The sequence below is a fragment of the Triturus cristatus genome, chromosome 5_1 (assembly GCF_964204655.1).
Source record: "Triturus cristatus chromosome 5_1, aTriCri1.1, whole genome shotgun sequence".
NCBI classification, from domain to species: Eukaryota; Metazoa; Chordata; class Amphibia; order Caudata; family Salamandridae; genus Triturus; species Triturus cristatus.
Window position 1 is genome coordinate 19,415,583 of NC_140587.1, and position 18,408 is coordinate 19,433,990.

The 18,408-nt window shown below is 47.4% G+C and overlaps 1 protein-coding gene across 1 annotated transcript in view; it reads left to right on the forward strand.

The window, feature by feature from the left end:
* The window catches only part of LOC146829977 (fish-egg lectin-like), a 44,724-nt gene extending 44,150 nt beyond the window's left edge, over positions 1-574 (forward strand). Inside the window, exon 5 of the mRNA XM_085604006.1 lies at positions 430-574. Coding sequence (XP_085460132.1) covers positions 430-574 — 145 coding nt within the window. The remainder of the gene's footprint in view (positions 1-429) is intronic.
* Positions 575-18,408: the final 17,834 nt, after the last annotated feature.

Genomic DNA, 18,408 nt, shown 5'->3' on the forward strand with positions numbered 1-18,408 from the left:
CAAATATTACTTGTATATTGTGAGTAGTAGTGGAGTGAAGTGAATGTGATCTAAAAATAGCTTCAAGAGACTCCAAGGGTAATTTTATTCACTGGGTTCTGGTGCTATATGTTAAAAAATCATGTCATGGACTGAAGGAGGGAATTATACCCGCTTCGGTCTGGAGAAATGTGTATGGGTATTAATGTTTCAAGCTCTTCCCACAGATCATTTGGGTTCAATGTGTGTTTATTACTCTTTGTTGATTCTGGGGCGTTATTGCACAGGAGCCTCCTGCCGGTATGTGGCATGCCAAATGTCTGTAGCCAGACTGGACAACCCTCTTGTGGGGTGGATGAGGGCTTGAGGTGTCCTAATGGTGCATGTACTGTAAATGTTGACTCAGTTCCAGCAGATCTCTACAATAAGCATCTTCTGACCTGTTCTTAGGGCTGGAATAAGCGATGATAACCCTGTTGGAACAGGCTGGGATCAGCTGGACTACAAATCACTCAAGTTCCTTCACGTGACAGAAGACCAGGGCCGACTCTGGCTGGTCACCAATGATCAGAGGGTCTTCACATGCGCTCTCTAAATCCAAAGAGAGTGAAGAGGCGTCTCCAACCACCATCAACAAGATTCACACTGCCCTTGACATGTCCTCCTCTCTCTTGCTCCAGGTCACGTGTCTCTCTCATGGATCCTCTGTCCCTGATGCCTCTCTCTCTTTCCTCCAACCTCCATTGCCTCCCTCTTTTGTCACATCCTTACACCCTCTCTTGTCCAACCTGCATGTTCTTGACCCAATCAATTGCCTTCGCACAATCTCACGTACACCGCCTGGTGTTGTATTCATGAATTCTGAAATGGAAAATCTCAAATATTTGAAAAATAAAAGTCAGCATTGTAGTGTCTTTCAGAAGGACGACTTCTTACCAATGTACCCGTGCGTCACAAATCTCGCACTTCGATTGGTCCCTTTTGATCTGAACCCGTGCGTCACAAATCTTGCACTTCTATTGGTCCCTTTTGATCTGAACCCGTGCGTCACAAATCTTGCACTTCTATTGGTCCCCTTTGATCTGAACCCGTGCGTCACAAATCTTGCACTTCTATTGGTCCCTTTTGATCTGAACCCGTGCGTCACAAATCTTGCACTTCTATTGGTCCCTTTTGATCTGACTTCCACTGTGCGCATGTGTACAAGCAGTTTATAAGAGCTCATTGATCTTCAGATGACCATCTTCCGAGAGTCCATTGGCGGTGGGTGGAGTGTTGTGAGTGCTCTATACAGAACTACATGAGGAGATTGTGACACCTCAAACCTTCATCCAGAAGTGTGCAAGCCAATCCTGGTGACCTATGACAAGAGCAGTAACGTTTCTTAATATCCTTTCAGTGCAATCCTTGCTGGCAAAAACATGGCCGACAACCGCGAAGCACACTTGATAGCTTTAGTGACGTGGGAAGCAGGCTACTGCTTTTTTTGCAACCAATACATTAGTCAGAGACATTTTACTTTTTTTGGGGAATGTGAGGATTGATCATATTAAAAAATAAAATCATAGGACATGCATCCACGGACACAAAGAAGCGCCAACCAAAAAGGCCACTAGAATTGTAGGCATGGTCAGGGCTGGACTGGCCATTGTGCCACGCTGGCATTTCCCTGGTATGTTCCATGCCCAGGGCTGCTATTAGATCAGGATGTGCTGCTATGACCTACCATGTCCCTGGGGCCCCATTATAGTCACTGCCCCCCATAGGGCCAATCTGGTTTGACCATTTTTGCCAGGATTGATTTTTGGTTTCATTCAGGCCCTGAGCAGCGTCACCTAAACTGTATTTCAGGATAGTTCCAATGTTGTAGAAATGTCCCTTTTAACTCCCAGGATGAAATGTTTTGTGCAAAACACACAAGGGTTCACTCAGCAGAATCCTAACTGTCATGTAAACACTCCATGTAACAAGATACGTCCCTTTTTTATTCTTTCTAACATAGGTTATATGTCAGAATTGATTTAAATTTGTGTTGTCAGACTACACTATAGTCTCCGAGCAGTATATCCTTTTTATTTAAAAGCAGCCTTGCTGGTCATAAGGTGACCATTCATGTGTTTAATGTATGTGTCACACTGGCAGGCTTTCAGACATCGGGCCATAAAATCCATCAAATGTTTCTGTAATTCCAGGTTTCTTTTTGAAATAATTGCTGATTTCACAGCAATATCCTTGTTGTAACCTGTATTTGCATGAATAATGTAGGATTTGCTTTCATCCTGTAGATGGGGATCTTCATACTCTCTAGGCAAATATTTCACCTCATTCAGCATCCAGATAGCTGGCCGGTTAATCATGTGTCTCATTTATATAGGCCTTTTAATTGGCTTTTCATCTGTTTGAGGTAGTTGAATTTTTTGTTGCAGTGGGATGAATATGTGACAAGTGTAATAGGTCAATAATTAAGCAGAAAATGCAAAGCCACACACTCCGGCAGTAGTGTTAGCATAGAGGACAGAAAAAGAGAGGCAGTGGGATTGGTGGAAGAGGGTACGGAGGCGCGAGGATATAAGTAACCACTGCCTTGAAGTCCAACTTTAGGAACTGGAAGTGAACTCTGAGGTTGGTGGGTCACCACGCCTTCTGTTTCTGGAAATAGATGGTGGATTATAGTCATGCTGCAATGTTGACTATTTGCAAGAGACCTACTTGTAAGGTGCTCAAAACTACAAATGATGAATATATTAATCAGTAAGTTGGAGGTGTAGAAAGGAAAATGATGGCAGAATCATTTTTTAGTCTGGTGTATGAACCATATTTGAGCTTCAAATGCCCTTGGGGTAAATTTAACAATATATGTTATGACATGAACAGTAAACACAGAGGGGCTTAGGATCTGCCCTCTTCAGCCATTGATTGCATTGGTTAAGCCCCAGCAGCCATTGGTTGCTTTGGTTAAGCCACGTTCATCCATTGGTTGCTTTGGTTCAGTATCATCAGGCATGGGTTGCTGTGGTTCAGCCTCAACATCTACTGGTTTCTTTGGTTCAGTCGTGTAAGCCATTGGTTTCTTTGGTTCAGCCTCATCAGTCATTGGTTCCTTTGATTCAGCCTCAAAATCCATTAGTTTCTTTGGTTCAGCCTTGCCAGCCAGTGGTTTCTTTGCTGCAGCCTTGTCAGCCATTTGTTGCTTTGGTTCCACCTTGTCAGCCATTGGTTGCTTTGGTTCAGTCTCTACATCCAGTGGTTGCTTTGGTTCCACCGTATCAGCGATTGGTTGCTTTGATTCGGCCTTGACATCCATTGGTTTCTTTGGTTCGGCCTCATCAGTCATTGGTTGCTTTAATTCAGCCTCGACACCCGGTGGTTCTTTTAGTTTAGTCTCATCAGCCATGCTTTGATTCAGCCTTGACACCCGGTGGTTCCTTTGGTTCAGTCTTGTAAGCCATTGGTTTCTTTTGTTCAGCCTCACCAGCCATTGATTTCTTTGGTGCAGCTTCATTAGCCATTGGTTTCTTTGGTTCAGCCCCATCAGCCATTGGTTGCTTTGGTTCATACTCAAAATCCATTAGTTTCTTTGGTTCAGCCTTGCCAGCCAGTGGTTTCTTTGGTTCAGCCTTATTAGCAAGTGGTTGCTTTGGTTCAGACTCGACATCCATTGGTTTATTTGCTTCAGCCTTGTCAGCCATTTCTTGCTTTGGTTCCGCCTCATCAGTCATTGGTTGGTTTGATTCAGCCTCAACACCCAGTGGTTCCTTTGGTTCAGTCGTGTAAGCCATTGGTTGCTTTGGTTCATACTCAAAATCCATTAGTTTCTTTGGTTCAACCTTGCCAGCCAGTGGTTTCTTTGCTTCAGCCTTGTCAGCCATTCGTTGCTTTGGTTCCACCTTGTCAGCCATTGTTTGCTTTGGTTCAGCCTCTACATCCAGTGGTTGCTTTGGTTCCACCGTATCAGCGATTGGTTGCTTTGATTCGATCTTAACATCCATTGGTTTCTTTGGTTCGGCCTCATCAGCCATTGGTTGCTTTGGTTCAGACTCAACATCCATTGGTTTCTTTGGCTCAGCCCTGTCAGCCATTGGTTGCTTTGGTTAAAACTCAACATCCATTGGTTTCTTTGCTTCAGCCTTGGCAGCCATTGGTTGCTTTGGTTCCACCTTGTTAGCCATTAGTTGATTTGGTTCAGCCTCAACATCCAATGGTTTCTTTGGTTCAGCCTTGTTAATCAGTGGATTCTTTTGTTCAGCCTCATCATCCATAGGTTGCTTTGGGTCAGCCCTCTTCAGCCATGGGTTGCTTAGGTTCAGCTCTCTTCAGTCATTGCTTGCTTTGGGTCAACCCTTTTAAACATTCCTTATTTCTCATATCTTTCACATTTTAGGCCAGCCGACAGGAGCGTTGAATTTTCACTTTCTTTGGTAGTGATTGTGGAACTGTAGTCTGGATCCAGGATTGACTGCTGGATTCTGAATGTCTGAACTGAATTTACTTTGAGGTGTGTCTGTGATTTTGAAAATGTGTGCTTTATGTTATTCTGTAAGCTCTATCAACACTGCAGTGACAGCATTGGAAAATCGTATGGGAAAGTGTTACCTGGTGGTGTTTGGTCTGTGTTTCCCACGCCTCTCTGAGAAGGCTGGAGTCAGAGATGGTACTGGTGGTAGCCCTACTCCTCATTTCCTTCAAGAGCTCTAGAACTCCAATGACAGTGCTGGTGAAAGACATCCACCCCATTTAATCATTGGCAAAGCCAGTAGCACTCACCAAAAAGCGATTCTTGATAGATTGACTTTGCCAATGCTTGTTTGCCTTGGCATTTTGGAAAAATAAAATGAAAAAACAAAGGCTGCTAATGCATTACAAAGCATTCAGAGGTGACTGCGTGTGTGACGCAATGCACATGCACATGTAGGCAGCCATCTTGGAATGGTTATTGTTTATAAGACAAAACATTGCATGATAGACACTGATGCTTCTCAATGCTTGTGCATACACGGGTCAATCAATCATTCAATCACTCAAGAAATTTGTATAGCGCGCTACTCACCCGGAGGGTCTCAAGGCGCTAGGGGGAGGGTGTCCGTTACTGCTCGAACAGCCAGGTCTTGAGTTGCTTCCTGAAGGAGAGGTGGTCTTGGGTCAGACGGAGGTGGATGGGGAGGGAGTTCCATGTCTTGGCTGCCAGGTAGGAGAAGGATCTTCCTTCCGTGGTGGCTCTTCGGATGCGTGGAACGGCGGCGAGGGCATGGCTGGTCGATCGTAGCTGGCGGGTGGGAGTGTAGAAGGTCAGGCGGTCGTTGAGGTACGTGGGGCCCAGGTCGTATAGGGCCTTGTGTGTGTGGGTGAGGAGTCGGAACGTGATTCTCTTGCTGACGGGGAGCCAGTGCAGGTCTCTCAGGTGTCCGGAGATGTGGCTGTGTCGGGGGATGTCCAGGATGAGTCGTGCGGAGGCGTTCTTGATGCGTTGGAGTCTTTTCTGTAGTTTGGCTGTGGTTCCGGTGTAGAGGTTGTTTCCGTAGTCCAGTCGGCTGGTGACGAGTGCCTGGGTGACCGTCTTCCTGGTTTCGGTGGGGATCCATCGGAAGATCTTTCGGAGCATGCGTAGGATGTTGAAACATGACGATGAGACGGCGTTGACTTGTCTGGTCATCGAGAGGGAGGAGTCCACGATGAAGCCCAGGTTGCGTGCGTGGTCCGTTGGTTTGGGTGCGCTGCCCAGGGCAGGGGGCCACCAGGAATTGTCACAGGCAGAGGGTGATGATCCAAGGATGAGTACTTCCGTCTTGTCTGAATTCAGTTACAGGCGGCTGTTCATCATCCACTCGGCTACGTCTTTCATCCCTTCGTGTAGGTTGGTTCTGGCGGTCGCGGGGTCGTTGGTGAGGGAGTGGATCAGCTGGGTGTCGTCGGCGTAGGAGATGATGTTGAGGTTGTGTTGGCGTGTGATGGCCGCGAGGGGGCTCATGTAGATGTTGAAGAGGGTGGGGCTGAGTGATGATCCTTGTGGTACACCGCAGATGACATCGGTGGCCTCGGATCTGAAAGGGGGGAGGCGGACTCTCTGGGTTCTTCCGGCGAGGAACGAGATGATCCACTCAAGTGCCTTCTCTTGGATTCCGATGTTGCTGAGGCGCTGCACAAGGGTGCGGTGGCAGACAGTATCGAACGCTGCGGAGAGGTCCAGGAGGATGAGGGCCCCTGTTTCCCCATTGTCGAGCAGGGCTCGGATGTCGTCAGTGGCTGCGATGAGGGCGGTCTCGGTGCTGTGGTTGGCTCGGAAACCGGACTGCGAGTGGTCGAGGCATCCGTTCTTCTAGAGGAAGGCGGCAAGCTGTCTGTTGACGGTCTTCTCGATGACTTTGGCAGGAAAAGGGAGGAGCGAGATGGGGCGGCAGTTCTTGAGGTCGGTGGGGTCCGCTGATGGTTTATTCAGGAGGGCGCTGCGTTCGGCATGCTTCCAGCTCTCCAGGAAGGTGGCGGTGTTGAAGGAGCAGTTGATGATGTCCCGGAGTTGGGGTGCGATGACGGAGTCGGCCTTGTTGAAGACGTGGTGGAGGCATGGGTCGGTTGGGGATCCGGAGTAGATGGTGTTCATCGTGTGGATGGTGTCTTCGGTGCTGACCGGGGTCCAGGCGCGGAGGGTGGTAGTGGGGGGCGTCGGTTTGGTGGTTGGGTGCGTGATCTGTGCGCCGAAGCTGTTGTGTATGTCGGCGATCTTGCTGTGGAAGAACGAGGCGAGTGAGTCACAGAGGTCTTGCGAGGGAGTGATGTCGTTGTTTCCGGCGCTGGGGTTGGAGAGCTCTTTGACGATGCTGAAGAGTTCCTTGCTGTTGTGGGCGTTGTTGTCTAGTCGTTCCTTGAATGCTGTCTTCTTGGTGGTGCGGATCAGCTGGTGGTGTTTGCGGGTGGTGTGCTTGAGGGCGGTCATGTTGTCTGTAGTCAGGTCTTTGCGCCAGGCTTTCTCGAGGGTACGGCAGTTCTTCTTGGAGTTCCTGAGGTCGTCGTTGAACCAAGGGGCTCTTTTACTGCTGGGCCTGCTGGGATGGTTTTTCAGTGGTGCGAGGTCGTCTGCGCAGTTGGTGATCCACTGTGTGAGGTTGTTGGCTGCTGTGTTGGGGTCCGTTGGGCTGGCGGGAGGGTTCTGGCTCAGGGATGTGGTGAGCTGGTCGGTGGTGATCTTGTTCCAGCTCCTGCAGAGAGCCTGTTGCGGGTGGTGGTGGTGGGTCGTGGTCCTTCTGAAGCTGAAGTGGACGCAGCTGTGGTCTGTCCAGTGGAGTCCGGTAAAGACACCTTTTTAGAATGTCTTATAAAAGCTTGTGCACACGAGGGGAGCATTCTTGGAATGTTTTATAAATGCATAATTATCGCCGGTTGTTGCTGATATGCCCCTAAGCACCCACACAAGAATGGAAGAGAACACACAGAGGCCGGAGGCACACTGCTGGACAAACATTAACGTCCCACCATGGGCGTCACGCAGAGTTAATGCATGGTTAAAGGCTGTCGTCCACTCGGCGTTTGGGACGCCAGCGCCTGAAACCCTGCCACCTAACTGTGTACCTCCCTTCCAAACCTATGGGTTTCTCAGGATGTCTCAAGAAAAACCTACAAATCAAAATAGGAACATGATCACCAGTACCTGCTTTTCAAGATTGTTTGAAAATAGAATACCCTCTTGTTAGAAATGGGATCTCTGGTTGGCTAATGCTTGCGCCAAAGCCAGGCAGAGACCACCACTCTAAGTCAGGGCTGGGGAGTTACACGCCAAAGATAACCCCTGCTCACCCCCTTGGTAGCTTGGCACGAGCAGTCTGGCTTATCCCAGAGGCAATGTGTAAAGCGTTTGCGCGCGCACACAGCAACAACACCCTAGGCCCACCACAAAAGAAACTCCACACAAGGTTATATATAAAAAATAGCCTTTGTATTATAATAAACACATTAGATGATAATCACATAATTTACACTGTGCCAACTGGCACTAGGCAGATTTTTACAGGGGACTATTTACATAAGACAGGGCCACATGGACCGCTGTCAGAATTAGCACAAATCACCAATAGTAAATGTAGAACATATACCAACTGTAACACAAATTGCAACTGTAGAGCACAACCAGTAACTACTGGCGCAATAATGACCTCAGCATTATCACAATAGAATCAGGTATAAAACCTACCCTGTATACATCACAGGGTCATAAATACCTTATGCAATCTCTCACAAGTCTAACGTATTAGACCCTACCTCCTAAGTATAATGACACTAGGGGCGTACATCACACAGGGAAGTATAATCTCCCTGACGTAAACCTAAACAGGTAAAACAACCTCCTATGCAGAAATCATATCTAGAGGTATAAGGCACCGGGTTCGCAAAACTTACTACACACGGGACATTCCCTAACACCATAAGCATTAACACATGGTACGCAAAACATACTACACACGGTACATTTCCTAACACCATAAGCATTAACACAGGGTGCGCAAAACATACTACACACAGTACATTTCCTAACACATAAGCATTAAACCACAATAGTACTTCAATCACAAATTACTACAATTTTTAGAAGACTAATATTGCACACCCACACAATATATGGGTAAAGTACCCAACTGATACAAGTTTGTCAGTTCTTAATTAGATCATATATGCCTGTCACAATGTCAAGAGAGATGGAATCAATTTCTTCAAATCATTAAGCTGTCACAAGTTAAATCCAGAACCCTTGGAGTAATAGTTGTTTTTTTCATCCTTTCTTTATTGACACATGATAGTGAATTCCAAATACACGGACCAGCCGACACGTGTTTCGTCTTACAAAAGACTTTTTCAAGGCAATAGGTTCAACGAGGTAGTTGATAGAGTATCCAATCATGTAGTTCGTAAACACGAATTCCCATATAAAATCATCCTGTGTGAGATCACACCATCCAATTGTAGTATATGCGCTTCTCTTGTCTCCAAAGTTCAATAAAACGTAAATACGAGCATCAAATAGTATCTTCCAAGTGACGTGCTAACTCCGTGATACGAGCGCACTCACTGCTAGTTTCCGCCGGTCGAGTGATCTAACAGCCTTCCGTCTCGTTCAATTACTCGAGTAATTGAACGTGTCTCGTATCACGGAGTTAGCACGTCACTTGGAAGATACTATTTGATGCTCGTATTTACGTTTTATTGAACTTTGGAGACAAGAGAAGCGCATATACTACAATTGGATGGTGTGATCTCACACAGGATGATTTTATATGGGAATTCGTGTTTACGAACCACATGAATGGATACTCTATCAACTACCTCGTTGAACCTATTGCCTTGAAAAAGTCTTTTGTAAGATGAAACACGTGTCGGCTGGTCCGTGTATTTGGAATTCACTATCATGTGTCAATAAAGAAAGGATGAAAAAAACAACTATTACTCCAAGGGTTCTGGATTTAACTTGTGACAGCTTAATGATTTGAAGAAATTGATTCCATCTCTCTTGACATTGTGACAGGCATATATGATCTAATTAAGAACTGACAAACTTGTATCAGTTGGGTACTTTACCCATATATTGTGTGGGTGTGCAATATTAGTCTTCTAAAAATTGTAGTAATTCACGTTTGTATGTCTTGTACATATGGATGGTGTCCTTAGGTAGTGGACACTAATTGAAGCTTTAAGCACCCTACAGCCTTTTACTTATTTCTACATATTGTTGACGCCTAAAATTTACTGGCTAAATTATCTTGCATTTTGGTGTGCCGTTTTTCCCTGTTTTCAGGGACACTACTACCTATTTTTCTCATTGAGTACTTCAATCACATTAGGGTCCAGGTTGCGCCAGAACCTAAACGTAGCAGCTGCCCACTACTTGCTGGGCAGCTGGGGACAAGAACAGGACCTAAACGCTGCAGCTGGCACTAAGTGCTGCGCAGCTGTGGAAGTCAAATATGAGGAAATCAATGGGCCCCACGTTGGAGCCATCTGGCTCTGAAAACAAACATGTCCCCTAATGAACTGTCTGAGGGAAGGACGAAAGGGGCCCTGGCACAACAGTGCCCTCTTGGGCTTCTTAAACCATATTGCCCCCATCGGTACAGCTGCCCACTGTCAGGTGGGGCAGCTGGGAACATCACAAAACTGGTAGGGGCACAGGGGAACAGCACGGGCCCCTCTGGGCCCTTATAGCACCAACGGACAAAACATGCCCCCTTCGTTGGAGTGACCCCCTATCAGGTGGGGGCCACTCAGAAAATAGTCCAGCACAGTGCCGCGATCGGCACTAACAATGCACCCAGCCTCCCCCGTAGCCGTCTCAACTCACCGGCTCTTGATGGGAGGAGGACTTCTCTCTTCTGCTGGCACCGCGGGGCTCTCCTTCAGGCGGCGGCATTCTTCACTCAGGCAGCGGTCATGGCGGGGCTCTCTCACCTCATGAGAGCCCCGTCCTCTCGACGCGCCGGTCTTCACCCGGTCCCCCATCTCGGGACCGGGACTTTGCAGGAGGAGCCTGTGAGGCTCTGGGACTTCCTCTTCCCACATATTGCCGCACTTCCGCTTCTGTCCAGCGGCCCTGCCCACAACCAGGCGGGCTGTGGACTCGGCGGCAATCTTCGAACGCGGCTCGGGCCGCGGCGGGGAAACGCGGGGTGGCACCCGCTTTGTTTACAACTTGAAAATTTGGCGATAAAGCAGGGTGAGCTCCTGCTATTTAAAGGGCAATGAGGGGTAGGCTCCCTCAATACGCAACCAACGAATAAAGAAATAGCAAGCGGGGCGGGCACCCGCTCAAGGACACGATGCGGGGGAATCCCTAAGCTGGGGATTCCCTCCAAGGAGATTGCAGCCCAGCGCTGCCAGGAGGAAACACAGCGCCCACCAGGCGCTGAGAGTAAAGTACAAAGTCCTCAGCAATTAAAATAAGTCCTTAGGAAGGAAGGGAAAGGAGAGTCTCCCAGCCATCCTCAGGCCAGGCAGGAGGGTCTAGAAGAAGTCCTCCAGCATCCAGGGCATCCAGGGGCTGGGCAGGGCCCAGGGAGGCAAGCCTTCCCCTGAGCCCCAGCAGCAGCACACCCCTTGTAGTTTCTAGTCCAAGAACAAGAACATTTTCATGGGGTCACAGCCCCTCTTTTATACACAAAATCCTTTGTACCCAAAGGTGCAGGGAAGGGGCGAACCAGATGCAACTGGTTCCTGAGCACTTTGTTTTGCTCAGCCCATCTCCCTATTCACAGGACAGGCCAGGGACATTAGACGCACCACAGGGGGTGGGGCCAGCATTGTGTAGGGAAAGCCCAGCCCTATTCAAGTCCCAGGTGTACTCCTCCCTGCCATCACATGCAGATCTCTCCATTCACCACCGGGGCAGACCCATCCTGACTCCTGGAGCCAGACACACCAGGCCAATCACAAGCCAGACAGTCACTGCACATTTATTACACAGACATGCCAGCTTCTAGAAGTGGCACTTCTACACTAGACACAGTAACGCCGCACGCATCATCGCGCAGCGTTCAATCTCACGAGTTCGCACATACCAAACTCGACCCTGCACTCCTCTCACATCAGCAACTACCATGGACACACATATCCCCCATGCATTACTATTGACATCACAGGAGGAGTAGCCTCCACCTGGCCTTGGCTTGTGTGAGTCATGTGTGGACATAAGTGGAAAGTTGCACTTTGTGGTCAGTAGTGGTCACTGATTGGTCATCAATGCCCTGTGATGGTGCCCTTAGATGGAGGTGGTGCTTGCTTCTGATGTTAAGTCATGATGTGTGAACATTGGCTGGCAGCACGTTGCTTAAGGGTGTATTGCCCCCTTTAGTGAATATGCAGGTATGTGTGTTGACATCCCACCTGCGCTTCCCCGTGGACTACAAATATGTGGGTAATGATGGTATTTTAACTTTGACTCTACAAGGTGTGGGGGCACCAGGCAAGTGGACTCATTGCGATGACATCCCTGATTGTGCTGAGAACAGCCTGCGCTGTGAGCACACTCACATGTGACACAGAAACATTTCACCCAGTTACATTGGTGTTTGTATTATCAGCAGTTTTGTAATCTGTTACCTGGTCTGGTAAGGATGGGCCTTGTAGGTATAAATGAGTGCTCCCAATCCATACATTGTACCCTGCCCTGGAGTCTGAGGGCAACATGTATTATTTGTAGGTCTCCTTTATGGATTCAAGGATTTGGAAAAAGTGTTCAAGTGCCAAATTTGGTCAATGCAAATTCCATTCTGAACATGTCCTCCATCCTCACCGGATGTCTCCATTTCCCATGGACTGCGACTAGCTATGCGGATTGTGTTTGTGAGCCACAGATTAGGCCCCCACTAGTGTTGTCACCAGTGCAGAAAGATTCTCTTACATGTTTGACTGTGCATTTGAGCCTCAAAACCCTGTTGTTGTATCCTCTATCTGGTGACTCATGTGTCTTCCAAGTCTTCTGCAGTACACACTCTGCATTGTAAAAATGGCATTAGTCATTAGCTGCACAAACTGCAGCTTTTGTAGCTAGATTCAGAGTTGATGTGACAGACATGCAACCAAGTTGCCAGTGTACATATTCTGATCTTGAGTTGTGTGCAACATCCCAAGGCCACAAATGATGACTGTCTACTACATTATTTGGGAAATTGTTATGTTTCATACAGGTTCCCGATATAGACTTAGGTAGCAATTTGACCTTTTACCTAGATTTCCCCTGCCGTTACACTACATAACGGTTCTTGGGACTGACCTTTTACCTAGTTACGGTAATGCCTAAATGACATGGGGTTTTCTCTGACACGTAGCCTCATCCATTATGCATAAAGATTCTTGGAATCACAGCAGGACAAAGCAGAACAACATGACCTGCATAATAACTATGTATAAGGGTCGTTCCTTCCATCATCCTAGTTGGACATGACACAGCAAGCTATATCCACTGGGGTATCACATTGGGTTTATAAACACCATATGTTGCTGAGGTAGTCAGAGGAGAAAAGGACTTCCTTGCTGACACACTGATGCGAGATGCTGAGGTTTTTGCACGCAGTCACTCCAGCTCGCAGTTGTCTGACATCCCTTGCGGGGAGTCCATCTCAAGACAAAGACAGGGTCCCTTCAGTCTCTCACTTCATCCCTAACAGGCTTTCTGTGACGCGCCTTGCCTGGGATGGAGAGAAAGTGTGTGGACACGATGGATGACACTGGGGGCTTGTACCTGCTGGGACACAAACTTCCATCAAGGCCCAATGTTCATCACACCAGTCCCCAGTGTCAACCATCTTGCTTGTACTTCATTCCACTCACTCTCAGAGACTGCATATTTCTCTGTGTGCTATTTGGTCTGGCTGCACAGGTTTGTGAAGGGCAGAGTATGATGGGAGTTGAAGTCAGTGCAAGTACTCTGCCTCCCACATAGCCCAACAAGACCACCGGGAATTGTGCTCATCTCACAGTGATTGGAAAAGTACTAGCAAGATGGCTGACACTGTGGACTTGACTTTGCTCTGAGCCAAACTGACATCATGAGCTTGTGCTCCTCATAGCGGTCACCAATTTCACCCATCTTCCTGGCACTCCATTCCATTAACTCTCAGAGAATGCATAGTCACAGGTGTGCTGCTTGGTCTGGCTGGGAAGGTGTATGGAGGACAGGGCAGGGTGGGAGTTTGAGTCATGGCATACATCCCTAAACACACCAAATGCAACCCGTTCATCAGGGCTAATGGCTACCAGACAGTAAATGGAAGTGACCCAGCAAGATTGTTGCGTTGTTTTTCTGGATTGAAGCTAGCCTGGCTGAAGAAGAGTTTTACCCAGAAACCGGTCCCGGGATCCTTGTTTCCGTTTCAGGGAAGACCTGGCTTGGCAGTTCAGGCTGAACTGTTCCCATGAGTCACAGGGTCTAGACTGATTTGCATATAGCTGGGTCTGAACTGAGGTGGCGAAGTGAGCTAAAGAATGATGATGGATTCACCCTCGAACTGTGACTGGCGGTGAGTGTCTGCAAAGTTTCAGCACTCCGTCCATCATCTCCTTGTCTTTTACTTTGTTCACCCTAAGTTGGCAGGGTATGCCCAGACGTGGGTCTCTTTGTTCACTTTGCCCCTGGATTCAAGCTAGCCTGCTGAAGAAGGGTGTTACCCAGAAACCGCTCCCGGGATGCTTGTTTCCGGTTCAAGGGAGACCTGGCTTGCAGTTTGGACTGGACTGATACCATGAGGCACAGGGTCAAGACTGATTTGTGTAGAGCTGGGTCTGAACTGAGGTGGCAAAATGAGCTGAAGAATGTTGATTTAAGCCTAATCAGTGACTGGGGGTGAGTGTCTGCAAAGTTTCAGCGCTCCGTCCATCATCTCCTTGTGTTAGTCAAGTGCACAAGGCATTGTTGGGAGTTGTATACAAGTTCTACATCACGCAGCAGTGTCAGCCTTCTTGCCACTACACTCCCCTCACTGTCAGTGAGCCTTTGTCTATGAGGATTAAGCTGGCCTGGGTGCGGAGGAGGGGTGCAAGTCCCAGCAGCAGAACACAAGCACACAAACCTCTGTACCTCAAAGCTCCAAGCCACTAAAAATCAAGAAGGCAGACTTGGTTAACTAATCTGTCCATGGAGGACAAGGACAATATACATGATGTGATCAGGCACAAATCAAAGCAGTAAAACAATCTGCTACTCACAGCTATTCCCAGGTGCCCAAATGAGATGGGCACTAGGAGCACATCGCTAAAAATACTATAAAAAAAGATAACATACATACCAGACTGTGAGTGTGTAGGGAGCTACACCAATGTGATTGCAAAAGACATGCACAAAGCCCAGCACACATGCACAAATTCTGCAACACATCATAAGAGGAAGAGTACGTATGTCATTGACAAAGCATAGATGTGGGAAATACCAAAACACCTGTGTCATACACAATTTGGGACCGCATAGGAGGCAGGGCCCTACCCTGCCTATTCCGGTAACAGCGAACCGCGAATGGCCAATGCGGTATGTACAAGTGTTTTGCATAACGTTTCATCGATAAATGCACTTTGTATACGATATTACACATTGACTTCGTGGGTTCCATCTTGGAGCAGTGGCCATCTTATGGTTGCCCTCACATAGGCTACACATTAAGGACAAGTGCAGGCCTTCAGAACACATGCGCCTTCCATTGACTTCTCTGTGACCTATGCGATTTGGCTCCACCGCCCCAGGTCAGTCCGGTCCCACGAGCTCCCCGTCCTACGGCCACCTGTGATTAGCATCAGGGTTTGACACACCATAAAGCCTTTTCATCCCACACAAGACTCCGGCTAATCTCTTTCACACCTGACTCTTCCTGCTTCATGGCTTGTTTTACAAACAGGAGGTGCCCGTGTTTATTGGGGTCTGCTGATATCTGATGTGGGATCTGAGCCTCGCTGGGTAAATAATTGTGGGCTGGCTGAACTGGAATGTGGGATGGTCATCATGACTCTGCCTTTTCGTTTGTAATGAATACATATGAATGACCATATCGTAAAACAAGGAATGTGTGCCTGAAGCATGATATTTTGTATATAAGGAGAAGTCCGTTTCTGTAAGTTGGAGCAGTCTCCTGAGAACATACATTGTGTTGTACTTCTCGGATACCTGTAATTGGTCTGCAGCCAATAAACAAGATCTTTGACTTCACCTAGAAGACTCTGTGTTTCTGTGGGTCTGAAACAGGAAGAACTCGAAGTCTTAGGGTGTGTTCCCCTGCACCGCTGGGTTTTAAAAACCCAGTACTTCAGTTGGCGCCCAACTCGGGGCGATTTCAGTGGTAACGGTCCAAGCCAGAGGTTCGTGAGGAGCTTCGTGTGGAAATTCCGGAGGAAGGCCGCCACTTCATCGACCCCTGCATGTCGACGTGGTCCGAAAGTCTTTTCTGCGAGGTTCTCCGCGTCCCGACGGCTACGAAGGACTGCTGCCCTGATTAATCGCCCTGTTTTGGACCCTTAACGATTTGGTAGAGCGAAACAATTGAGAGAGTCTTCTGGTGACGCCATCGATCATCGATATTCAGTTAAGTATAAGTGGAGCGTCTCCCAGTTTGTTTGGTATCCTTCGGGATTTTGGTATCCTTCGGGATCGTTTTGATGTGGAACTTGCAAGTGCCAAAGCCAGAGGACTCGTGTATTCACGAGATTATCGTATTCGATAATCCTTTGAAGTTTGAAACTAGACTAGTGAGCGAAGATGCCTGGTTCTAGTGTATTTGGAAGTTTGTTTTGTTTGGGTTGTAAAAGGGATTCCCAATTAGAGGATTCGTGTCCGGTTCCTCCAATTGGAACTCCAACTTATGAGCTTTATGTAAAACATGGCGTGGGCCCCATTGCATATAATGAAGTATGGATCCGATACACCACAAAGGACGGTGTTTTAAAATGGCCCCAAAATGGTAGTTTCGATACAGATATCTTAGATAATTTGGAAGTTAAATTATTTAAAAAGAAAGCCCGGCCGGCGATGTTTGATTCTTTCCGCCTATGGCGAAAGGAAGCCAAACAGAAGGAAATTAAGCTAGCGAAAAGGAATAAGAGAGAAAAAGGCATGTCAATGATGCAAGCAGCTGTGCAATTTAATGATAATGAGGAGGAACAAATGAATGAGCAGTTACATAGACAGCGCAAACTAGGGACCGATAAATGTTACCCAGTTTTGTCACCCCTTCCACAAGATGAAACGAAAGAGAAAGAAAATGATTCCCTAATGTCCCATTTGCTAAGTTTGCCACCCCCGTATGCGCAAAATGCCACAGCGCCTCCACAGCTCGTAAATGTGCAGCCTTCAGTTAATGTGCCGCAAGCCTTCCCACAGCCGCCAGCTCCTCCTCAGCTGGCTCCTATCCCTACAGCGCAGCCCTCTCAAGGGCCGCCAATTTCGTTACCTGTCTCCCCTGCGCTTCCTGCGACTTTGCCTAGTACATCAGCTGCCTCCCTTGGCGCTCTTCTTAACACTGCCCCTGTACCTGCATCTGCACCCGTTTTTCTTCCCTCTGTCTTTCCCCCCGTTTTCGCCTCAACTTCTCCTTCTGCACGGCAACGAATAGCTAATGTAGTTACTAGTTTAATGTCGCCTCTCTTTGGGTCATCTAGTATGACCCCTGGTTTACAACGTAAGCAGTTGCATAGTCAGCTACCTGATCCTGAAGAAAAAGAGGTATTAGACCATATGGCACGTAGGTGGATTGTTTTTTCTTCACTCTATGATGTGGAGTCAGTTGTTAATGTTTTTCACCAATGGGAAGCCCCAAAACAGAGGTATGTGTTTGAGAAAATGTGTGAATTCCTCTGTGAGGAATTGGAGGATCATGGTAGAGACCCAAGCCCGCAGGAGTTGTGTCGAGTGTGATTTGATTTTGGAACAGGTACAATTGTGGGTCCCGCCGTAGATAAAGCAGTTGCGACTTTATTGTCCTTCAGAAATGATGATTGCCAACAATCGTTGTTCGAACAGGAATTCCCTGTGGGGAAAAAGGTAAAAGCGCGCCAATATCCAATGCGTGAGGTTCCTCCAGTTTGGAGGCCTGGTGATGCTAATGCTGTTCCACCTGTTTTAGCACATTTTTCAGCGTGTTTGTGTACATGTCCCATGGAAGCGTTCTGAAGTGTTAGCGCTTAAACAGACATTGCCTGACCCCCGTAAAAACCCTGCAGGATATTATAAGGAGTTATCACAAACTGCAGAATCATGTGTCATGAATCTAGCTGATATAGATATGTTGTTCGGGAATGTTGTTTCAAAGCCTTTATGGGGATCCATTCGTAATGTAGATCACGCTGCAGAATTGGGTAACACATGGGCTAATATCGTTGCCGCAGACACTAGACAAGTTGGTGGTGCAAAACCTGAGCCCCTCGTAGCAGAACTCCCTGGTAGAATTATTACATACATGAAAACTTTAATGCCCGCGATGCGCGTGAATTGGGATAAACTATCCGCTTGCAAGCAGAAGAAAGATGAAACAGTGTCCGATTTCTTTACAAGGTTTGAAGAAACGTTTATCGACCACTGTGGTCACGACATGAGTACTGAAGGTGGCCAACGGTTATTTGTTGATAAATTTGTGCAGAATCTACTTCCCGAGTTGTGTAAGAAGTTAAAAGATTCAGAGAGTTCTTGGGCTGTTTCCTCTTCAGCGCAAATACTGGCTACTGCACAGTATTACGAAAATAGGGATAAAGACGAGAAGGATAGAACAGACAAGAAAACTAAAGAATTGAAAACGAAGGTCCTTTTACAGCAGGCTTATCCGCCACGTGGAGGACAGAATAATTATAGGCAAACCCAAGGTATCTATCAGCAGCCCCAACAGTTTCAGAATAACCAGCAAATGAATGGGTATTATCAACCACGCATCCCTATAGGTCCCAATCAATGTTCATATAGCAAAGAGGAAGGTCATTTTAAGTATA